This window comes from Hippoglossus stenolepis, chromosome 6 (assembly GCF_022539355.2).
Source record: "Hippoglossus stenolepis isolate QCI-W04-F060 chromosome 6, HSTE1.2, whole genome shotgun sequence".
Taxonomy (NCBI): domain Eukaryota; kingdom Metazoa; phylum Chordata; class Actinopteri; order Pleuronectiformes; family Pleuronectidae; genus Hippoglossus; species Hippoglossus stenolepis.
The window spans coordinates 24,217,033-24,242,654 of record NC_061488.1 but is presented as its reverse complement, the minus strand read 5'-3'; the positions used below and the strand labels follow the sequence as shown (position 1 = coordinate 24,242,654).

Sequence of the window (25,622 nt, the reverse complement as noted above, 5' to 3'; positions counted from 1 at the left end):
GCTCCGCTTCTCTGACGGAAGCCAAATTCCATTCTTTTTTGTCTTTTGTTAATCCCCTTACTTTAAGTCTAAGGAGAAAGACAAACAAAATAGTTAAGGTAACATTGACGTTGCTAAACAAGCAGCACATTATAATTACACTGTAATAACACTCCCTGTCCATGGTTACTTCTGGTGATTGCTCAACAATGCTTTCAGAGAATACAGTTCTGATATCTGCTGCCGTCAGACGCTGGCAGCTGGACTTGACTAAACAGCTGGTTCATGCCTTGAAGAAAGGCTCCGACTTACAGATTTAAAGATTTTCCCCCTAATTTTGAGTGTGTACATGCCTCTTTCCCCTCAGGCTGAGTAAATTACTATTTAGTTAATTATAAGTTCACGAAAGAGGCACTGATTGCTGCATAAAATAACATTAAAACTAATAATCATGTGCCAACTTGAATATACGAGAAACAAGTGTCAGAATGTGAGACGCCATATGTAGGCTATACAGCATACATATAGCAAATACAAAGTTTAAACGTATTCCCAGAGCCAATTGTGCATATGTACAAATCATAGGTCATAACATTGCTAAATGTGAGTTGATTATAAAAGTCAGAAGTGAATGCAGAGCAGTTTGGGAGCTGAAACCGCCGCCTCATAGTGCTGAGCAGACCCAAATGAAGTGGCTAATTTGAAAGAGCCCCTTCTGGGCAGCATGTTTTCATGGAGACAGGTGACAGATATCCATGTGTGCACCCTGGTGTTGTGTTTATTTCACTGCCGATCTTAGTGGTAATTGGATCCGTTCACATGCAGATTTGCATATTCGCAGATGCCTGACCCTAAAAGTTGGGCTCTGTATGGGATGCACTTTAATGGGACATCTGTATGACATGATATTGTGTGTACTAGTAGTAATAGAAAAAGAGTCCGATGTAATATTGCTCTGATTAATGTTAGTAAAAGATCCTTGCTCACATATTTATGAGGTCTGAGTCTGCGGTCACTAAAATGAAGGGTGGCTAAATGAAACCTCAGGGACTTGTTAATGTGCATGCTGGCTCACTATTACACTTGATAGATGTAGACAGAGAAGACCCATCACTTTTTTCTGACAAGTCAAAATCTCTATGAAAAAAGCACAACATTCATAAATATGTTGTCTTATCTTGGAATCAACAGCATAAATCCAGTACGTCACCAGTTTGTACATTTTCTTTTCTCTTTTCTCATTTTGTCTCATTACATTGACCTATTTTTTGATTATAAGACATTCTGTGGTGAGATACAGAATATATAATGTGTATAAAATAGAAACAAATAGGTTTTACAAATGTGGGGGAGGTGAGGACAGGGTGTTTGGTGTCACAGAAACTGAAATGAATGTAACAAAATATATCTATTAGTATCTATTTTTTAAATAAAACAAACAAAATACCTTACTAACTTATCTTAAGAAGAAGCTCTCAAAATACACTGGTGACACCAACCAATAATCCTAGTGTGTCTATACAAGTGACTCAGTGTGTGCAAAAGTGTATAGGGTACCCCCACTTACCTATTGTCCAAAAAAACTCCGACCACAAACCTTACAAATACTCTCAATAGCAAACAGCACACGTAGCAGCCGATCTGAGACCGAGTCAAGACAAGCCCGGAACTCTGAGGGCTTGCTCCCTTTATTCTGAAGCCCTGATAGGCTGATGGGGAACGGGGGGAACCAATGAGCTGAGCCAATGCAGCAGCACAATCTACCAAGGCAGCAGCACCTGGGAGAACCCTAACCCTGGGAGAGACAGGGAGGGAGAGAGAGAGAGACAGGCAAGAGGGAGGAAAACACACAGGCCCTTTGACCCTGCCTGACCTTGCTGCACGTAACAGACTCACTGATTAATTGAAAAGATGCAGGGGTCAAAGGTCAGCATCAAGGTTTTTTGCCTCGTAAATGTGATATTGGCTGTAGCTCAGTGGTTAGAGTTGTCACCTCTAACCAAAAGGTCGTCAGTTTGATCCCAGTATTTCCTAATCTGCATGATGAAGTGTCCTTGGGCAAGATACTGAACCCCATATTGCCCCCTCATAGTGAAAGTCCTGCACATAGATGCACTGTGTGAATGTAAAACTGTACTGTAAAGCTCTTGAGTGGTCATCAGGACTAGAGAAGCTACTAATTGAGAGATTTTCTTCAACTTTTGATCAGTTGTCACTTGGACTCAACTATAAAGTGATTACGTTTCAGAGGTCAAAGGTCACAGTGACCTTATAAGAATCTGGGGGAAAAAGAACATAGAAATATGTTCACTGAAACTGCACTGGTGGGCGGAGGCATACTGTACAACAGCAGTGTGGTAATTCTAGTTTTCTTATACAATTGCTGTAAACTACAAGGACCAATCCTCGCTACATGAACTGACAAACACGATCACTTTCAGCTCTGTTTGTTTTCATTTGTTTTAAGGTTCTAATTCAGTCTAAACTTGTCAAAACACTGTGTATATCATTAAATCAAAAATAAACAAGTTCATTTACGAAAGGAAATATCAAAATTAGAATGTATGCTATGTTGTTCTTGTGTAACAGGTGTCAGACTTAGAACTGATTGAAGGTGGTGTATGGAGCTAAATTCATGCCAAAAGCTTTAAAAAAAAAAACATCCAAACATGTTTTACAAATTCCCTACCATTCACTTGCAAACAGTGTGGTTTGCAAATAGACAGAAAGATTTTCCCACTATCGTGTCATGCTGAGGATTTTCTTACAAATGTCCTGAGTAATTGAACCCAATTGAATGCAACCGCCACTATCAGACACGACTAGACATTGTGGACGAGAAGATGACGGCGTTGTGGCCATGGAAGCTAAAAACACTTAATGAGGTGTGCAGGAGTCAGGCCTGCGGTCAAACAGCCGTCGTTTACATCTGCGCAGTCTAACCAGCCGCCTCTAAATTTGGAGTGCAACCGGTACGGTGCATGTTGAAACAGCCCAGAGCATCTGACAAGAGCAACTTTCATCATTTGTTTTGGACTTGTATGAAATGCGGAAGGCTTTTTGTTTCTGAAGCATCATTTAGTAGCAATATGTAGTGTATTTGTACTTTTAGTATGAATTTAGCTCCATACTTAGCTTCACTTCAGCTTTGCATCGCCATATTGTTATCTAAAAATCTGCCAAACTGCAGATTTTCTTTCCACTTTCATATTCTTTCTCTATTCTGTTTTCTGAATCCAAATGCTACTTTCAAATATAACTGATTTTCCATTTCATTTCGTAATTTTCCAATAATTATGAGCTCATATTGCATTATTGAACCTGTAATCAGTCCATTAACTACAGAAAGTGTTAACTTCACAACTACCTAAAGAAAACAATACCATGAAATGTGTAATTTAGAGGTTCTCCCATGTTCCCTTATTTACCTCACTGATAGTGCAAAGAAACTAGCACATTGTTAATAAAATACAGCAGAACCTATGACAATAATTTAAAATATGAAATGTGCTAGAGCCAAAACATTAAACATGTTTGGACCTTTTTCTTTCCTTACTTAATATCACAATGAAAAGTTTACAACTGGCACCGTCTTGGGACACAAACCATGTTAGTGTGTTAGTAAAGTTAATCGATCTAATATTGAATACAAATTTTAGTCAACATGTGTGTGAGAAAGAAGGGGGCAGACAACAGGTGCTTCTGTTCAGTGCAGCTTCACTCAGCAGAATGAGTAAGTATAAATAAAAGTAAGTAAATAAAAGTCTCACCACACTGCCTCCTACTGGCAACACTGATATACTCTTTGTTTTATTACATACAAAGGTTTGTATTCTTACCAAAAGGCAATAATGGACCATTATGGTTAATACCAGCAAAAGTAATATTTCACTTGTAAATAACATTTCATGAAAACCAAAAAAATGACATACAATGTCACCTTACATTTTGTGTGCTTGTCACGTGCACAGTTGTGAGTATTTACAGGACAAGCACAAATGAAGGGTCACACTGTCTCGTTTCCCTGACAGCATGCTAATAGAAGCTGCTGACTGTGCAGTCAGTCCAGATTAGAGAATGAATCATCATCTCTGCAGACAGAGACACTGACTGAGCGATGCAGCTCTGCTCTAGGTTTTACTAAATGTGAAACCATATATCTTTTTATGTGAGATGTCAAAAGGAATTAACAGGGAATTAAGCTTATTCCCTTTCTCACTCAAAATAAGATGAGAAGATCAACAGCTCTCTCATGTCTGTACACTTAATATGAGCCACTAAATATGAGTTAGCTTAGTTTAGCTAGGCTTATTAGCTTGGCTAAAGGAAACTTCAAAAGCATATCAGAAATTGCTTTTTTAATTTACTCAACTTGCTTTTTCAAGTTATTGAAATATGTTTAGCTGTTTGTTCATTTGTTACAAAAAGGCAACAAACATCAAACATTGCTTTGCTTAAATTATTGAAAAGAGTAACAGTGTTAGTATGCGTGAAATGCTGCATAATGTGTTATTATGAACAGGTTTTGATAATGGATAGCTGGCTAACAAACATTGTTCCTGTGCAACTGGAACGATATCAACTCAGGGTACAGCAACAACAAAGTTTGGTGACATCATGAAGAAGCATGGGATACTTTTATTAAATTTATATTTAGTTCATAAAGACCAAGATCTCAAATGTGTTTTATTAAAACATGGTTTAAAAGTGGATAAAAATGTCCATTTTGACGCTTCTGATGCTAACAGAAAACGACCATGCACAAACAAGAAGGAACCGGTACAAAAATTTGAGATTTTTCTTGGTTTGAAAAATGCTTGAAACACCACTCAACAAAATATATAACATAGTCCGAGTCGTTTTTAGACATTTTAACACAGAAATGCAAAATGTATGTTTCTAATTTGAAATATATTTTAATCCTTCTTGATGTCAAAACGAAACACGAGTTGGCGTTTTTACAGTGTAAGCAGCTTTTTCAAAGTTCCGACAAAGCCAAGTGTGGGAACCAGGGCAACCTGATGAGAGGTGGGCGACTGCAACAAGTCATCATGGACTAGGGTGGAAAACATGGAATTACTGGAATGCTACTACAAGCAACCCGTGTGAGAGAGGACATATGCAGCGGATGAGGGACCTATGGAACCTTTAGAACCCAACATCTAAGCTAGCAACTATGGCTCAGTGTTCTAATGTCTCTGTCCAACATGGAAGCTTCTGTCAGGCATCACAGCAGCAATAGCAAGATGAGTAGGCACATGGCTCAACACATGAAAAGGATGGGTAGTAACACCAGAGGAACCAAGCACCAGGTACTGGTCCACAGAGCAATCATACAGGACTACAACTGTAACATATGTAAAAATAAAAATAACGTTATAAATAAAACTAAAGTTTAAATTTTGTTTGTAGAGAAGAATAATAACATTAGGCACCATGTTCCGCACAGCCCAGCTAATACGGTTTATTATCAGTGACTCTTTGAGTGACATTTCTTACATTTCCTATGGCACCTCTGTTGTGTAATCTGTGGATGGTGACAGCTAATGTCAGCTACTGTCGGCACATGATGACAGGGCACTGTACGGCTCACTGCAGCACCGTGACTCAGCACATTGTTGATCTCCGTTAATACAGACAGGAGGTAAAAAAGTTCCCTGTGCCTGATCAGACTCCAGTTTCCAAACACAACATAAACACACTCATCGTTGAATGGGTCTCTTACTAACAGCAGTGAGTTAGTGTCGCAGACCCTGCAGCTGTCTCTCAGTCCCAAACCCCTGTTTAACAGCATCTGCCTGTTTGTCTGTTGGGACTACACAGGTAAATCAAGGAGACTCTTGAGTGTAGCTGGTGTTAGTCACACTTTCCTTTTACACACATGCACAGCTCCTCCCTTCCCCAATCGGTTTGTTGACGACCCGTGAGGTGCACGTCGACATCAACTCTGCAGTCTGCTCAGTCAGGACGAGGAGGGGGACTCATCTCTCTGTTATATATTCTGTGCTCTCAGTTCAACTCTTCTCACTGTCAACACTATCACTACCATCAGTATGTGTGTATTCTCATGCATAAACACACATATGCACTAACACTATTTGTTTTGTATGAACTGAGATTAGTCAAGGCTTTTATCCTACATGACAAGGATACACTGTCTTTCATAAGAGAAACTGCAGCATCTCTGCTGCAGACACAAGGGAACAATGGCCCTGTGTGTGTTCCCAACACGTGTCACCACCTCCTCCTCTCATCTCATTGGCCTCTCTCTCTCTCTCTCTCTCTCTCTCTACATCAGCTGTGTGCGTGTGGACCTCAGTCAGGCCGTCTGTGGCGGAGGGTGGTGTTACGTAACAGGCCTAACTTATAAATCCTGTATAATGAGCTGTCATGTGGTTTGATCTGTTGCCACAGCAGCCAGAGATGGAGAACAGCTGCCTTCATGGGCCTATGTCAAACTGAGTTGAGTAAAATGTCATCAAGAAAATTGAAAATAGATATTTGACTGTTTTTACTAGTCACACTAGTGCAGATGTAATACAGTACACAACTGTGATTTAATTTTGTGTCGGTGGATGTATGAGGTTTTCTGTAAGTGAGCATATCACATTTAAGTGATGACTGCAGGTTTCTCCCCATTTATCTTCCCTGCTCCTTGTGTTTGCTCCTCACTGCCTTGATTCACGATGATTGTTACATCTCCTTATTACAGACTGAGTGATAATCAATTCAATCTTACAGGCTTATTAAAACAGGCTGGAGGTATTAGCCCAGTGTACTGCAGGTCTAACCAGGTTGAAAACACATGGAAGCTGAACAAAGTGTGCAGCACTTCAACTGGCATGACATTTTTGTGTTCGTGTGCATGAGTTTATGTGTTGGTTACCTTATGCATATAATTGCAAGAGGCCTGTGCTTAATTTCTTGCTTAAAATCTTGGGGTGGAGGTGTTGTAACAGAGTAAGCAGGTGTGTGTGTGTGTGTGTGTGTGTGTGTGTGTGTGTGTATATTTTCTTTGAAAAGGACTCGACCTTGACAAAGACGTTAGTTTGTCAGTATTAAAGCACAATGAGCGTCTCAGTGAGCATATTTCTGTATTTGTTTTCTAAATGACTGGTCAGAGCTGCCATTTCAACTGGATTATTTCTAATATGTTTGGATTATATTCATCACTGGTTTGTCTAAAACATTGAAGCTGTCAGACTGCAGGGATGTTTCTCTCCATGAAAGAAAAAGCCCATTAATGAATCTGGGCTTTGTGGTTGACTGTGCAGAGTATTGATCATCTGTCTGTATAATGAAAATAGTCTGCGGTCGATATTGTTTCTGAACTATATCTTCTCCAAGAATATTGTTGGTGTTTCTAATGACTCTATGAGTCTAATGTAACTCTAACAATATCATAGTAAGGCAGATACTTTAAATCAAGTTGAATGTAGATATTAATAAGAAATAAATCTGTTTGCTGGCAGAAACCAGGGATGTTTTGGTGGTGGTAGGGTTGTAATGGTGTATGATGGTGTAGCGTCATCAAAATTAACATTTGTGGTGTATCATCTGCACTGTACTTCTAACAAATTTGCATTTGGGGCTTTTAGCAGTGGGGGTCTTGTTCGTAATCCAGTATGGAGCTACAACATACAACACACAGTCCCCATCAGACCTCTGGTCATTCTTCAGAATCCAATCAATGAAATGAGAGAGCAGAGGAAGACTTACACTAGAGCTACATCTACGTGTGGTACGTTCACTGTCTGTGGGGGGAGAGACAGGAAGGAGTTGATGGTCGGCAGAGAGAACACCCAGCAGTTGGAGCGCGCACGCACGCACGCACGCACGCACGCACGCACGCACGCACGACCCTGAGGAGCACACCATGTAGTGTGTGATGTATTATTGATGAGTAATCCTCCTCGTTTCCTCTCTTTTTCTTTCCATCTCATCTTTTTATTATCTCATCTCTCATTCTCAGCCTAACTCTCCATCTCACAACTGATGCTGGCAGGATTTTATTTTTGTTTTTTGTTTCAACATACACCATGAAAACCACAGCTATGCAGATGCTCACACATTTTTGCATTTGGCCTTTGCAGCTGCATAATGATGTTTATGAAAATGGAAGCATGGCATTGCTCTGTCCACAAAGCTGTGTGCGTGCACTTGCATGCGTGCAAATGTACCCATGGAGTCAGGCGATGTCTGCGTTGTGTTGACTTGATGGAAAGGTCGGACAATGTGCTCTGCTCCTGCTCAGAACTGTTCACTCAGATAAACTGTCATTGCAAAATGTCCTTCATCTCTTTACAGTCTGGCTGCTCACCCAACATCTGCTCTCAGATTTCTGCTCTTGCTCTTTTCTTGAAACGACCTTGTCAGAATTCCCCAACCAATAGAATACCAGGTACAACGCTGACCAATGAAGTTGTCACTGCCTCATTACAGTACATTGCGAGTAGCACTTCACTTCTTACACAACACTCACACGTGCGTGTTGCTTTCACGCTTGACAGTGGGCATTGCTGACACACGCTTCTGGCTCAATTGTCTTAATGACAACCAATCGCAGTTTACCACTTGGACACAAGTGTCCATGAAATGTTAAAGGGAAGTATGAGGGAAATAAATTCCACAACCAGATGAACACCAGGTTAACCTCTCTCAAGGGCTATTCTGACAACCACCACACCCAATGAGAGAAAAGCAACAGAATCTCCATAAAAGAGTGTTGTTCATTGAACGTGCAAGTATTTTGGTGAACGGTAACTGTTGCTGACCTGAACAGTTTGCAACTGCTTAACGTGAGAGTTAATCTCGCAGGACTGAACAATGCTCACATGCTCACACCTGTTAGGTATAGATGTTTCAACTCAGGATGTGAGCAGTCCGTCTGGGAGAATGGAAGTTTAACAATGAGACCAGAAGTCCAAGAACTTGGTTTAGACCTCTGATTTTACTTTCTCAAATGACAAAGATACATGGCATCGTTACACCAAACTCACAGACAGATGGAAGGGTCCCGAGCTCACAGACAAAATGGCCGAATGCCTCAAACAATAGCTTTAAATATGTTTGGGTGAAACCATCCCTTACGTAGAAAAGGTAACATGAAAACAATTAAATGAAACAAGAATATTAATAAAGTGTCATCATATTGACACATTAAAGAGTACAATAACTCTAAAACAAAGGATTAAGGCTAGAGTTAATATTACCTAAGGCTTAGGAGAAAAAGAAAATACAAAAAAAAAACAATTGCTCCCTTCCCCCATTCCTCCTTCCTACATGGTTTAGTCCACATTGGCACCACCTCGTGGAGATGTGGCATTCAGGTGCGTGCGTTCATGAGAACCAGCCTCAACCAGGAAGTGAACTTCAAAGAAAACAAGGATTACAAATCAAAGCAAACAACAATGAAACAAATATTTGAATGAAAATATCTTAATTTAAACAAATGCATTTGTCAACTAAAGTGGGTCCTAATTTAGCTGAAACACAAACAGGGAAACAAATATTCTTAACAGAAACCAAATATTCAGAATTAATAAACAAAGAGCTGACCTGACTGGTGAGGGAGCGAGTGCAGCTTCCTCACAGTACCCCAAAATGAAAGGTTTCATTTCCGAAGAAATGTGTACAGTTTTAGAGTGAATATTCCCTATGAAATCATGCAGTTGTAGAACCAAATCGCTAGAAAGCCATAGCATAACATCTGAATATTATCAGTGCCACATTTTATTCTGAAAAAGTGAAGCAGAGCAAAGTTAGAGAGGTTTTTAGTCAGGACTGCCAGTAAACCGAGATAAGAAGAACATTGAAAGACATTGGATTAGCGGCTTTACCAGAGGTATGGCCTAAAACAAAACTTATCATGACAACACATCAGAGTTATGACTTGCTTCTATTGGTCGCTTTTTGATGTGAACATTTTTTTTTTTCATTCTGTGGAATCTGGGCTTGTGTTATGAGCATGAAATATGATGTTATGGACATCATGTATAGTTTGTGTGTTTTGTCTACATGTTGATTTAGATGCGTGGTGTTTTTGATTTAGTTGAAAATGGATGTTATGGTCGTTTTGTGGAGCTTCTACCCGTTCTAAAGAGGTATAGCATGTTCATATTGACCAAACTTTATTTCGTATACGTTACCTCGTCTGTGTCCACTGGGGGACCCGACGGGTTTCAGGACGTTAAAAACAATGTGAACTTTTATTATATGTTTTGATGACTTAAATCATAAATTGACTCTCTTTTCTTCCTGGGTGGGTGTGGTCACTTCCCGTCTGTTTCCTTCTGCAGGCTCCAGGCTCAACTGAGGAGGAACAGAGAGAAAAGAGAGCGTGAGGACCAAAGAAGAAACGTACGGTTGTGGTTTCTGGCCCCATGTCTGCCCCTGCTCCAGCCAATCGGAGGTCTGGGTCTGGCTCACGCCGGTAGGTGGCCAATGAGGAGCACTGATTTTTTTCATCTTCTAGCCCAGTGGTCACCAACCTTTATGAGCACAAGATCACTTTTTATTTCCAAACATAAGCCGAGATCTACCGGCCTGATATCTTCCAAAAAACCCACTTAGGAGGGTCTGATTTATTATTTTTTGCAATTTCTGTTAAAGGCTGAATGTACAAGTAAATATACACAAAGAGAGGCAGTTTGCACATTAATATCAATTTATATTTACAGCATCTGTTCAATGCACAATATTTAGCTTCAGTTCAACAATATGTTTTGCAGAGGAGCTGCTACTGCAGCACAATGTTTTTTTTGTTTTTTTCTTTGACTCAAATATGGCCGTAGATGGGACTATTTCCTTGTATAAAATTAGTCCTGTGTACTCAAATAAATACCAGTACTATACAGTATGAAGCCACGCATCTTCCGCTACTGCAAATATTTCACAATAAAAAACGCTTTTTAAACAATAGAATGGATTCCTTCAACAGAAACGCTGGAGTGCTTTTATTTTGAAAAGCAAACAAAAAGTGTTAAACTCATCCGATAAAAATCAGGTGAAAGATAATTATCTCTATTTATTCTACTGTGAACCACAATGTTTATCTGTCTACACTTCCCAAACCCTACACTTGAAGGAAATGCAGTAGATAAGCCAGCAGCTCTTCCGCCAGTAGCGGACACACAGCGTGTGTGAACAACAGCCAACCGACACACAGCTGATCTGCGGCGCAACCGCAGCCTGAGAGTTCGGGGATCGACGGTAATGACTGTCGAGATCGACCGGTAGATCGCGATCGACAGGTTGGCGACCACTGTTCTAGCCTTTCCCCTCATATTTCCTTGATAAGTATAATCCCAGAGAGCTTTTTATGTTTAGTGGGAATCCTCAATTGGCTTATTTTTATGTTTGTAATTTTGTGATGTATTTACAACGGGTTCATGGAAACAATTCAGTAAAAAATGAGGATAGAAACTGAAATTGTGTGCACTGCATGCATTGGCATACACATGGTCCTCCAGACAAAGCCATGGGTTAAATGATACAGTGGAGATGAAAAATAAGGTAAAAAGATGGATTCAAGTTGTTACCCAATTTCACAGATTTTTAGATTTATGAGAATCTCCTGCTGCGTTGTTCATGTGTGAAAGACAAACTCCGGAGAAAGTCCGGATCCAATTCTTCAGACCTCCTCCCAAATTCATGTCTGAAAACAGCTTCTCTCTCTCACTTTATCTTCTTTTGCAGTAATGTCATGTCTGCAGTTTACCGCTTTTCTGTTTTCTCGCCTGATGCTGCTGCTGGAACTGCTCTGGTATATTTGATAGTGAGGTGGGCTTAATATAAAAAAGATGTACTCAGCTACCTCCTACAGACTGACCAATGAGCAGCAAGTTTACTGCAACCTGAACTCAGTTTATCAAGTATGTATGTTGATGTATTTTCTCCCACAGCTACGGGAACTTCCTTAGCCTGTTCACTGGACATGGGTTAAAGGATGAGAATGCATTATTGACATTTTATGGTCTGTAGGAAACACTGATGACTTCTCCATCCATTAAGGCATGTAGGTTCGGACGTCAGTTTTCTGTCTTTGCAACACAAATGCTCCAGTAACGTTGTAAAGAGCATGTTTGTATTTGGGCCCGGTCACACATACGTGAACGTATAAGTGGCAAACCTTTGCTTCCCTTCACTTACAACCCGTGAGAGCAAGGAGGCGAATAAAACATTTGCTTCCTATGGCGAGGCAAATCATATCAAGGCTTTATGTGGAGTTCAACCTAAGTGAACTTTGACCTGTGATATTCACTTCACATTCGCCTATGTGTGGACGTGCCCTTATGCTTGATGTTTTCAATGATTAATATGTTATCATTCAGTTTGGCATCATGGCTCGTGAGCTCAATAATCTGAACCTAAGAAATTTCTCACATATTGTCAAAACTCCACCTGTAATAAAGTTTGTGTTTTAATCACTGTTCTCATTCAGGTGTTTCAGGTTTTATATGTGGATTACAGGCAGATAAATTCCCTCATAAACTATAGAGCCAAGATGTATATTTGTTGTGGTAATAGTGGTTTACTTGCCATGCCAGTGTGTTTAGCCACCGCAGCTCACTCTGTAGCTGTGGTGTCCTCCTCTCTCTCGTCTCTCTTCCTCAGATTCAACCCTCTGAAGGTTCTGCAGCCCAAACGCCGCTTGCAGCAAATACTGGCGTCCTCGTCCTCGCCCTCGCCGGTGCCCAAGCCGGCGACGGGGTCGGGGACGACTGCCCCAGCGGCTACTGCACCAGCGGCTACGGCACCAGCGGCTACGGCACCAGCGGCTACGGCACCAGTGGCCGTTCCTGTGCCCACGCCTCCTTCGTGAGACTCATTACAGTTACAGTCCCAGAGAGCATGCTCCGTGCTGCAGCTCCGGCATGCAATGTAGCCACTAAAACAAAGCCACCAACAGCACACGGACAACGTTCATGCTACATGTGTGTCTTAGACATAGATGTCCCTCTATTTTATTTTTGACTAATGAAGCCCAACCTCCTTTACCTACTGCACCTGTCAAGCTTTCCATCTTAGCACTGCACATCTGCACTTATAATGATAATGGTGATAGATTGTTAACCTCAAATTCTGAGTGCTTTTTGAAACGGTGGGTTCTTGATTTGAGACAGAAATAGATTTTTAAAAAGCTTCTCATTTCTAGATGACTAAGTTAGTTAAGTTAACATTAGCTCCGGACTTTTTAATGTTTCTGATCTTTTGAAACAAAAATAATGTAAAAGGGTCTTAAACATGCACTTTATTACATACCCAAAAATAAGACATGGAATGAAAGATAATCTTAAATTGGAGCCGAAAGCACTAACTTAACGCTGTTTTCTGGTTTAGCTTGCATCCTTGATAGCACTAACCAATACATTTGTCTATTGACTTTTACCCCCAAAGCTCAAATTAAGGTTTCGAATAAATAATGACAGCCATCCCGTAGATAGACACTGTTTAATTAATTCCTTTACACTTTTGCACTTTAGTTTGTACTTTTCGTCTAAAAGAAAAAGAAAGACTTCCACACCCTCTTAATGCAGAGTCGCTCTCTCACTGCAGCTCCATGTAAATCCAAAGCTTGACAGGCCTGCCATGCACCTAGGTACACTCACTAAGCTGTGACTTGGGGGTGAGGTTTAGTAAACAGCTGAACTACTGCCTGATTTTGAGTTTGAAATACACTCCTGGGTTTGAAGTTAGGTCAAAGTTCCAGTCCAGTTGTATGCAACATGAAGACAACAGAACTCTCAGTGTTCATATTCAGCTCAGACTGTTGAAAAACCAAAAAACACAGCATTCTACTGTGCTGTGTAACACTGCCCCCGAGTCCGCAGGACAAAACAAGGGAAAGCCTGGTTTACAGGTGTGCACTTGCGCATGCTACTGACATATGCACAGTAGTGTCACTAGTTAAATTTGTACATTAGAATTGGAGGGTTAGTTTTGTGTATTCTTTCCAAGCATGACGTTGTGTTTAGCGGCTACATGCACGTTAAAAATAGCACTGCTGTTTTGCTGTTGCAGCATACTGTGATCACAAGTGATCACTGGTTCACTGCAGCCGCTCACTCAACAGCAACACATTCTTTTACAAACACTAACCAGTTCCACAGCAGATAGCTGGTGAGACACAGACATTGCCTGAAATGAGAATGTGCTCTTGGAACTATTAAAAATCGTATCTGGGATGCTTCTTGAGCAAAGTCTCTGTCTCCACCGAAAACAAACCACAGCATAAAGGAATATTTCCGCACTCCACCCACTCACACTTATCAACACCTGACTCCTGGGAGGCACCTACAGCTTACAGCCAACCACTACGTCCACCAGACGGATAGGATAGACTGTCACACCTCAAACACTTGTGCTGTTTATTCTGTTCTCCTCCAGGCTCACCGCTTCAGCTGCTTCTCCCTGCCTCTCTGATCTGTTAATGTCTTGGCTTCTTGTCACATATTGATCTTCCAAGAGATACTGAGTAGTCAATATCTGGCCTCTTCCTGCACACAGGACACGTTCACTCAGCTCAACTCTTGCAAGATACTCGAAGAAGTTGGTGTAGCCCAAGAAAATTAAATGTACAGTGTAAAATTTGATGATCTGAAGTCACAAATAGGTCAGAACGCCAAATCATAGACCTTATTCACACAGTGGCCATTTTCCTGTTCTCAAGCTCAAATGCTGTTATGAACAGAATAAGGTTTTGCTGCTGTGGTCCAGGTTTATAAGTCATACAAACACAGAGAATCTGACAAACCATAGGTCCATAACTGATCAGTAAGTGAACGCACAATAGGTGTTTCAAGGTTAAACTACATATTTGAACTACATGTTTTCATATGGAAACCATGGAAACCATGTCCAGTGTGTTGTATATCTTTGAGTACAGTGACCTATTTATGTACCTCACAACACTGTCAATGTTGTTCATCATTATCATTATTATATTCACCTTAACACAGGTAACCAGTCTATATTTCAATTCAACCAACGACCAGTTTCCATTAGCAAATTCAGTTAAACACAATGTAACCATATGTGACAGTGACAGACATATGTGTTCAGATATTATATTACATATGATCACCAGAGTACTGCATACAAATCAAATAAATCAAACAAAAACTAGGTTGTGGCTCCAGCAATTAGCATTAGATAACAAGCTAGATTCCAGTGTTTTTTTCTTCCAGGCTCAAATCCCAGAAGTGCAGTGATATTTCAGGATTAAAAAGTATTTCCCATTGTATCACATAATGTTATTAAACAGTGATGTTAGCCAAGAAGTCATTGAAGGCTAACGTTAGCTGTTTTGTCATGGTAGCTAGAGCTATGTTAATTATCATTGAAACATATAACCTTCAGGATTTCAACTATCCATTGTCTTTTCAGTTCCTGATCCGTCAGGGGGCAGTGAAATGAGAACAGTTTGTCAGATTCTCTGTTTAAATGACTTACAGCAGGACATCATCGAGCTTCCCACCCTGAGCGTGGTGTCAGGAAAATGGCTGCCATTTGAATTGTCTATTGTGTTAGTGCCTCAAACATATGGTTGTGTGCACTGAGTCTAACACTGTTTCCATGTTTTGCTCTTTTGCTGAATTATCGTGTCCTGTTTACAAATCACCCATGGCTGCTCTGATTGGCCCTGCTTGTCCCGCCCTCCCTCTATGGAGGCCAGTGATTGGGCAACAGTCATGTCTTCGAGTAACAGGTCATTAACATTCACTATGTGTCATGTAGTGTCACTGATTATTGAAACATGATGATCATGATGTCCTGACAGAAGTTGCCCATCACAGATCACCCTTCCCTGTACTGGCCACCAATTATATAACTGTACTGTGATGCCCAACAACTTTAACAGGATAGTATCATTGGTTGAAGGTGGAAATGTGTGGTTACTTAACACTTTTTCAACATTGGGAATGTGTGCATTGTTTAGCATCAATTAGGTTAAATGAATAGTTTGGCATTAATGTGTTTGTCTTGCCAAGAATTAGATGAGTAGATCAATATAAGTCTCAATGAACATCAAGTATGAAGCTAGAGCCAGCAGATGTATAGCTTAGCCTAGCACAAATACTGCAAGCAGGGGGAAACTGCTAGCGGTCCACCTGCCTGTCGGAAGCATTATGTCAACAGAGACAGACGCGGAAGCATTATGTCAACTGTAATCTCTCATTTAGTATTTCTTCCATCAACCTTTCTAAAACAGTAAATTGCTTTCCATATATGAGACAAACTGGAATCATTATAGCTCTTTACTGATGTTTTTTAAAGATTTTCAACAATGGCTACATCCATACTTTATGTTTTACAATCTCTGTCCACAAAAGCATTTTGGCTCTGTATCAGTTTTAATCTACGTCCAAACTGACACGCCTGCACATGCATGCCCAGCGTACGCCTCACGTACGCTGGGCATGAGTAAACAAGAAGCATTTGTTTGTTAGTTGCAAAATTGCCATGGATTGCTCGAATAACAGCTTTTCTTTTACACATAACAGTTGTATCATTGTAAAATGCAGAATTTAACTTTACAACATCTGCCAGCAAAGACAACAGGGTTGTTTGTAATTGATTATCCATTTTGCGTTCTACACTGGTAGCGGAAGCAAATGCTGTAATAGGACCCTGACAAATCAGTGAAGTTTACGTCGTTAAAGACCCAATCAGCAATTGGTTGTGAGACTCTACTTTGTTTGCAAACATCACCGTTTCTACCAATCCAGACTACAATGCTGCCCAAAAGTTTTAAAACTAAAAATGGGTCAGCAGCGTCTACGAACTTCTTCATTTTAGCAGCTCTAAAACTCTAGAGTAGTGCAGAGGGCAGGCATATCCTTAGCAGGGGATTTTCAAATTAAAATGTAGTTATAGAGGAAGAAGGTTGACATCCTTTCAGGTGGTTTGTGGAGAGAAAGACTGGTCACTTCACAGCTGGCTGATAGTCTATAAAGATATTAACAAGCAAATATAACTGAAGAGAGATAATCTATGGTCATGTTCGGACAATTATTTGGTGTGCATTAGTATATGATTATGTTCTGTGTCTGAAAACATTTGAGTGGAAGCTTGTTGGAAGTCAGATGCTCTGCACGATGCGGCTCTTAGAATAAAAGCTGATGCCCAGCTCCTCTAATCACTGACTTCTTGTGGATGATATTTCAGGATGCAGTGTTAGTTTGTGTTCTGTGCCAGTAATTGCAAATGACCTTGTGTAGATGTTTTCGATGGGCAGCCAGAGAGCAGCCTCAGCTATGAAAGCACTGTGTCTTTCCTCTTGTAAAGCTTTCAGAGAGCCAGCTCTCCAGGGCCACTTCATTGTTTGAGTGCTTGTTGATATTTGGCATCTACGCTGCCAGCAGCTCAGACTCTGAATGAATCAGGTTAATCTTACAACATCCTACACGCAGGACAGCTTTGTCTCACCTTTGTAAGGCAGTGTGCACCTTCTGTAGCATGCACATTGCTTCATTCAGGTGTGGTCCTCCTCTGTGATTTAACACGCTGTTGTTTCTGCCTGGTCAGGTTTGACTACTGCAGGTTCATAGAGCTAGACTACGTTCCCATGGAGACAGGCTATATGGTCTCAATGCGTCCGACTAAAGGCTATCCATCGACCAAGTCTCCAAGTAAAGGATACACCTCCACCAAGTCTCCGGACCGCCACAACCGTTCCACAAACTCTCCCTCCACCCCTCGTTCTCGGTCTGTCCTGAGTCCCTCCTGTTTCCTTCAGATCAGTGTTGATCCTCTGAAGCATGTGAATAATCAGACTGTTTGACTGTTGGGAATGTTTCATGATGAGGAAAACTGAATTGTTTCCTCAGAATCATGTCTACTCTGACCTGTATCTCTTGCTTCGTCCTTTCCGTTTTTCATACTCTCTAGTGATTTGTTTCTTTTGATGCATGCTTCTTTTAGTTATGTCATTGAGCAGGTAATTTGTTTTTGATATTTGGTTTGGTTTCCATCTTTGCACAGCACATTGTCTTTTTGAAACAAACTGCAACATCACCGTCAGTGCACAAGGGAGTGTGTGTGTCTCAGGCAGAACCGTCTATGGGTAGTGTTTGTAACGTGTCTGTGTGTATTTGTGCATATCTGTGTTGTACTTGCATGTTAGTGAACTTGGACAAAAGTGTGCTTCATTCGTGTCTATTTAGACGTTTTGTATTCGAATAGTGTCATGGTGGTTTTGCAAATCACAGAGTTCACTGTCACCTCAGTGTCTACATTCAGAAGCGTATTACCACTCTCAAGCTGGCCAAGTATCAAAATAGATCATTTACTGTTTTAGTTTTTCTTACAGCATCTTCACCTTTTAAATAAACACAACTCTTCCACGGTTTTAGCAGCTAACTTTAGCTAGTTACCCTAAATTCCCAGGGATATACCATGATAATAAAAACAGGTCTATCTCAGATCATTTCAGGGAGTTGACTAGTATGAAAGATATCTTGTTTTGGAAAATTTGGGACTAGTACTAGTTACTAAATAAGTAGATTGTTGAAACCCCTAGTGAACACCTGATGCCCCAGATACAGAATAAAACAGACTGAATGTTTACACTGAATAAGGTAGTTTGACTCAATCCTGAACTAATATGGGAGAGTGGAAGAAGGGTGTGATCCGTGAGATTAACACGTCTCCTTTTACTTTGAACCAGGCGGACTCCGGCCACACCCAGTAATAGAGATCCCTATGGCAACGCCTCCTTCAGCAGCAGCAGCACCTCAGGCTCTTGTAAAGGCAGCGACTGCAGCCCCACCAAAGGGTGAGGCATCACACACTGCATGGCCTGCTCAGTAAAACAGATGATTGTATGCATTTCAGTCCAAAAGTGAACATATTTCCATTCCCTTGCTGTTTAATTAGCCTGATGATCAGACTGAACTGCTCTGTCATTGTCACTTAATTATCGAAATCACTCAACAAGATGTGGGCAGCAATTCACAAGGCTGGAATCAGGCTCTAATTCTACACCTTTTCTCTCTCTCTGCTTTTTAGTGATTATATCACACAAGCAAAATGATTTAATAGTAAATCAAACACCTTTGTGTTTGGTCAAAAATAGTGATGACCTAAAAAAAAATATATTTTCACTATCTTCAGCTCTTCTTTATTCTATGCAGACTTGTGTCTTTTCACTCTTTGTTTTGGTTCGTTATCTCATCAGTAGTTTTCACTGACAGGAAGCAACAAAGTTATGAAAAGAAATCTCTGTAAATTACTGGACCAGCACAATAGCCAGCTAGTGAGCAGCATTTGGCTCCTAAAGAGCCTGTGGCATTTCCATTAGAAGCTGGTGAAGATCAAAACCAAATTGCTCTCTCTCTACTCAGTCCTTTAAACATGCCTGATGCTTTTAATCAAGATTCATGAGTTATTCCCTAGGAAATCTGTAAAAATGTCAAAAAACTAACAAACACCCTATCTGACAATGAAAGGAAGTAATAGAACATTTCTGGATCTGGCCTCTGATCCAGATCCACACAAAGTTTAATGCGTTGTTCCCTGACCCATACTGCATCAATCCACCAAGTTTCATGGTCATTTGTACAGTAGTTTTCTAATGATATTGCTTACAAACAACCCAACACACCAACAAACAAACGGACAGGGGTGAAAACATAACCTCCTTGACATGTAACAAAGGAGTGATATTGGCTTTGTATCTGTCAGTGAGGCACAAATACACATTGCTCCATGTTTGTTTGATGTAAACCACTTTTAGATCATTTGTTGGCTTGGTCAAGTGTATGTCCTGCAAGATGATACGTCAGTGTTGTGTTTGCAGCTTGTTTTTCTGCACTCAAGTGGCCCAAAACATCAACCACTCTAGGTTTAATAGTAGGCAGGATTCAGATATTTGCACCAAAACCCACAGTTTACAATATAATAGACTTTTTCAGTACAAATAAATATATATATATTTTTTTAATCTAACCCACAAGTGGTTTCAAGACATAATGCCAAAGAATAAAAACTTGCAACACTTAAGTTTGAAGAGCAGCTCTACCCAGAAACACCATCAGACTCTTGATTTACCTGCCCTGTGTGTCCTAGACGTCACCAGAAGTACACTTCATGTACAGACAACCATGGTATTCGGCCACCTCCACCAGAGCAGTACCTCACACCCCTACAGCAGAAGGAGGTGTGTATCCGACACCTGCGGTCCAGGCTAAAGGAAACCATGACCACACTGCAAGACAGGTGAGATACTGAGAGGGGAGTAGAAATAATCAAATTTGATCAGAAAGTCTGTTTATTTTGTCGGGTTTTCCCTTGCTAAAATCTTTATCCTTCCTACTCATTTATATTCACGCTTTCTTTTCTCATGTCCTTTTTCATCCCCATAGGGACACAGAGATAGATTCGCTGAGAGGCAAGCTTTACAGGATGCAGGAAGACTGGGTTGAGGAGGAGTGTCACCGTGTAGAGGCTCAGCTGGCCCTGAAGGAGGCGCGTCAGGAGATCCAGCAGCTCAAACAGGCTGTGGACACTGTCCGGTTGAGGCTCAGTGATGCAGGAGGACCCAGTGGGGACATAGGGGTCCAGAAGTACTTCCAGGACATTAACACTCAGAACCACAAGCTCGAGAACCTTTTGCTCAATATGGAGTTAGCCCAGGCTGGATTAGCCAAAGAGGGGGAGGTCTTACCAGGCTATCGAACCCGTGTTGGGGGTTCGGCGCCAGCATCAGTGTCTGGGGAGAGTCCAGGGGGAATACCCAAACCTGCAATAGGAGGCAGGGGGTCTTGCTCCTGCGATGGTTCCCCAGCACGTTCTCTGACCCGGAGCTCCACCTACACTAAGTTCACTGATCAGGCAGACCAGAACGGCAATGGACAGGACTTCCCTTGTCTGTCAGGTGACGGCACCCAGGACAGTGGCTTTGTGTGCTGTGGGGAGAGCAGCATTCCCAGCCGGGCCGATTTGCTGCTGGAGGCTGCCTTTCTCTCTGAGGAAACAGCAGCACTACTCAACTCCTACGCACAAACCTTCTCCCAGTCTCTGCCCAACTATCTGCCCAACTCTCTGCCCCACTCTCTGCCCAGCTCTCTGCCCAGCTCTCTGCCTCACACCTACTCCCATACCTTACCTCATTCTTTCCCTCGCAATTTATCCCACTCTGTTCCCCACACTATGCCACACTCCTCCACCTACGAGAAGCTGTGCACAAGTGAACGGATTATGCCCTTTCGTTGTGGCCTGGATGGAGTGGGCTGTATGAGCCACCCCTGCCTGTCCCACCACCACCTGTACCTGCATCCCCTTCGAGAAATGGGCATTCAGACTGAAAGTTGCCCCATCCCTGCTACAGCAGGTTACCCCTCTGATCTAGATACCATTGCAGAGCAACGCACTTTTCGCTCTCAGGCCTGCAGCCCTACCTCCACCTGGATGTCTGATGAGGGGGAGGAGGACCTGGACTCCATCACCACCACAACGTCAGTGACCACAGCGACTATAATGAGTACGGCAACAGAGCCAATCCCGGCCTCCAAAACACCATTGGTCCCTCCTTTACCACGGTCTGCTACTGTGGCATTCACACTGGAGAGACCTTTATGTGGGGGGAAGGAGGGAGTGGAGGAAGAGGAAAAGCAGGAGATGGAAAAGAGAGAGAATGCAACAGATGCAAATGCTGATGCAACAGAGATGCATAATGACACAACAGTGATCAAGCTGGAGGATGATGTGAAGCAGAGGCAGGGCGCAGTAGGAGGAACTGAGGTGGAAAGGCAAGGTGCAGTGGAGGAGGCTGAATCAGAAAAACTGTGTGACTTATCAGAAACATCATCAGGGATGCATGATGAGCTTAAATTTGCAGGATGTTGTGGAGAGAGCAGGCAGAATGGAACAACAAAGAAAAACCTCACTGCGGAAGAAGTTGGTCTATCAGCAGGATCAACTCAAGTCAAGACAGGACAGTTGAGTCCAAGTCAGTCAGAATTATCACCAGGCGTAGAGCTGCCACATACCTCCCAGCCGAGGAGATCTGCTTCCCATGAGGAGATAGCTGGCATCACTGTCGTGGAGGTTAACGATGAGGACGAAGACGAAGATAAAACTAAAGAACAAGTCACAGCAGAGGGCGCCGCAGCAGAGGAGGAACATTCGTCTGACTCCGAGACAATTCAGAAAAGCTACTGGAGTCGTCACTTCCTAGTTGATCTGTTAGCAGTGGCCATCCCAGTGGTGCCAACAGTGGCATGGCTGTGCCGCGGTCCAGTCCGTGACGGACAGCCCATGTATCATATAGGGTCACTGCTGCGAGGCTGTTGCACTGTGGCACTGCACTCGCTGCGCAGGGGAGGTGGATTGAGGCATTACCCCGCAGGCGGGGGAGATTTGGGTGGATCCCAGATATGAGAGGAGAATAACTTCAGCACTTCTATGGTCATTAAATGTAGCCTCTCTTGTATGGGTCTGGGTCCTTAGCTTGATGCAAAATACGTTTGAGGAGAAGAAGAGAAAGTCCTACATTTATTAACAAGGGTTAAAGCTGAGGGACGCACCAGGAACAGGAAACATGCATTCATGACTTAGACCTCTGACCTGTAATCTGTTGTGTGTGGTCCTGCTCCTTATTGTCTCCGCCCACTTGTTCCTGCTGTTGCTAACAATATGTCTGCTAACACTACTGACTTGTGCAAAACTGAATGAGCTGACTTAAATGAATGATTAGTGCTTGGATGTTTGCTCTGATTGTTTTGTTTTTATGTGCAGGGAAAATGTTAAAGATCCACTGATCTGCCAACCTATTAATCTGACTCACATTTGGCATGTTAAAATGATCATGTGTAGATGAGTGAGAACATGAAATGTGGTATGTGTGTGTACATGATGTATGTATGTGCACACGTGTAAACCAAATAGTCTTCTTGTCTGCAGTAGACGAGCTGTGAGGAAGAGGTGATGGAAAATCCACCCTAATTCAGAATCCACATATTTCCAAAATGTTTTGGGTTCTCTTTTGAGTCTTAACGTCATCAACTGACCAAGAACAATAATGCAGACACAGAGCTCAAGTTGATTCTAAAAAGGTAGAAACACATTGAACACAGTAAGGCTGCCAAGTACCACAAATGCAGTTTACTGCTGATTCCACCATTGTTCCCATTCCAACTCTGAGTATTGGGCTGTTTTTTTCGTTATGGTGGTTTTGATAGGCCATTGTACTGGTGGTCAGTCATTTGGTTTCATTTAAACGAGTTTCTCACTCAGGGCTAAAGCCTGAGTAGTGATGAACTACCCTTGATAAACTGTAGGGAGTTCATAGGAAGCTGTAGCCAGCAGGCATTAGCTTAGCTTAGCATGCAGACTGAAAGTATGAAGGCATGGCTAACCTCAGCAGAGGAACCTGAACCTCACAAGTTCATTTTATAGGACGTTAAGTGCTGAAACTCTTTCTTGTTAGTAAAATTTAGAGTTGCTAGGATTTTGGACACATTTCCAAACTATAGTTCTGTACTTAATGTTGTGACTGAGTACATAGCCAAGACCGAGTTGGAGCTTTGACAAAAAACTGAAACTGATTGTCAGTGCAGATCAGGATAAATAATGAATTGAATAAGCCATAGAAATCAGTTGTTTGATCTTATTGGCCAAATGATGATTTGATAGAAAGACAGAAAGCAGACAATCACTTCCTTTTGCTTTTATATTCCACATTCCCAAGGGACACATTAATATTCTTTCTTTCAATAGGATTTTGCAATATAATCGAAACTTACTGAATAGGAGCTGGTGGCTCCACCCTGCTCACTGTGTTCTGTGTGGCTCTGCACTGACGGTATATTATCACATCTCTAGAAAACAAAAGCTCACGATGCATTTTCCTGCGATGTTCTCCATGCACAGCATCCCTCTGAGTTTTGACTGTCCAACCACAGCCAACATATATCAAACTCCCCAATGCATAGTGAGCCATTAAAGAGTAGTTTGACATTTTGGGAAAATGTGCGTATTTTGGCTTTCTTGCGCGAAGTGATTGATATCACATCCCCAAGCTAGCAGCTGGTGACGAGCTTGGCTTAGTTTATCTTAGCTTAGTTTATCTTAGCTTAGTTTATCTTAGCTTAGTTTAGCATAACGGCAGGTAGCAGAGAGAATCAGCTAACCTGGCTCGGCTGTACAGCTCACTAAAGCTGATTTCAGACATTTTCAGACACACATTAGTCTTTCACTTATGAACAAAGAAGTAGGAGATTCTCTGGTCAGACGTGTTCATAACAACACAAAATCTCCCTGGAGTGTTAGGCTGAGGGGTGGTGGAGCAGGCAGAGGCAGGACGTAACATATTAATTCCACAGCAGAGATCACAGGTTTTCGTTTACAGCACATCAACACCGACGTGGCCCTCATAACCAAAAGCTCTCAAATCTTGTTGACTTTTCAAGTTGGCATCTTCTACGTATTGCACCTCTTTTTCATCCTGAGATTTTTGTGTCTTCTCGTTTGCTGTGAATCCTCTGGATAATCTCCTGCTTATCGCATGGGCTCACTTTGAAGAGTTTTTCCTAGGCGGCTGGTAGGAGAAACTCCTGTGAATGTCAGCAGCAACTGACTCAGACATTTCTCACATACTGGGGAATGTCAGAAGATTATCTGGGATGTCTGAAATCAGCTAAATTAATACAATTTATTCTATTAATCCATACAAAACCATGTAAATGTAAAAAATTATAAATTATGGTTTTACACTGTGTAGTGTGCTGGAACAATTTAGCAACACCGCTCTTTGTTTTGTTTTTTTGTGTTCATTTTAAAAGCCTTTCTAAATTACAGGATGAATATTTAGGTTTATACTGTTCTACAATAATCTCAATGTCGAGGGTATTAGAACAGATGAGAGAGCTCTCAGGGTTTCCAATTGTCAATAGGGAAATATTTGTTGTTTCCAACAAAAGCAGATAAAATACAATAAAATATTTCTCCATACACATACATCTTTCATTGGATCAACTAACAAAGATAACCAAAACACTAACTCAAATGTTGTCAATCTATTACTTAAAGGTTCAGTGTGTAAATCTAGTGACATCTAGTGGTGAAGTTGCAAGTTGCAGCTGAATACCCCTCACCTCACCCTTCCCTTCCAAACATGAGAACCTGAGGTCGTCTTCAGTTGTCATAAAAACTCAAAAGGTGTTTAGTTTGTCCAGTTTGGGCTAATGTAAAAAACATAGTGGCCTCCGTAGAGAGGACCAGCTCCTGAAGTAAATATAAAGTATTTAAATACTAGAGTAAAGAAAAATACTAGGGTAAAGAAAACAACAATTTGTACAATTTAGATGAAAAATCACTAGTGAAAACATCACTAGGATTATTTTATATTCAATTTCTGCCAATAGATCCCTTTCACCTAAATCTTACACACGGGACCTCTAAGTATACAAAATCAACCATTAACAAAACATCAACACAATTTCCCAGGATAAAAACCAAATGTGTTCACTGTTAAATCACCAAATCAGGCAAACTCGCTTTTTCATGTACACAGTCTGAACTTTGAACGATGAGGCCTCCACCATGAGACCAGCCAGGTGTGTTTGTTCTGAAGGGATGTTTCAGGTGAGTGGACTTCCTGTATAGATTCTGGGGGTGGAGCCACAGGGAGCAGTAGGAGG

The 25,622-nt window shown here is 41.5% G+C and overlaps 1 protein-coding gene across 4 annotated transcripts in view; it reads left to right on the top strand.

Annotated features, from left to right (window-relative positions):
- snphb (syntaphilin b) overlaps window positions 1-25,127 on the top strand; it is a 29,922-nt gene extending 4,795 nt beyond the window's left edge. The window contains exons 2-7 of one of the 4 annotated variants that reach the window (XM_035160390.2): window positions 10,278-10,411; window positions 12,595-12,798; window positions 17,509-17,688; window positions 18,650-18,757; window positions 20,050-20,199; window positions 20,346-25,127. In XM_035160390.2, the coding sequence (XP_035016281.2) occupies window positions 10,362-10,411; window positions 12,595-12,798; window positions 17,509-17,688; window positions 18,650-18,757; window positions 20,050-20,199; window positions 20,346-22,362 (2,709 nt within the window). In that variant the 5' untranslated portion in view covers window positions 10,278-10,361 and the 3' untranslated portion in view covers window positions 22,363-25,127. The remainder of the gene's footprint in view (window positions 1-10,277; window positions 10,412-12,594; window positions 12,799-17,508; window positions 17,689-18,649; window positions 18,758-20,049; window positions 20,200-20,345) is intronic. The other 3 variants (XM_035160394.2, XM_035160395.2, XM_035160397.2) reach the window with 3 other exon arrangements.
- Window positions 25,128-25,622: the final 495 nt, after the last annotated feature.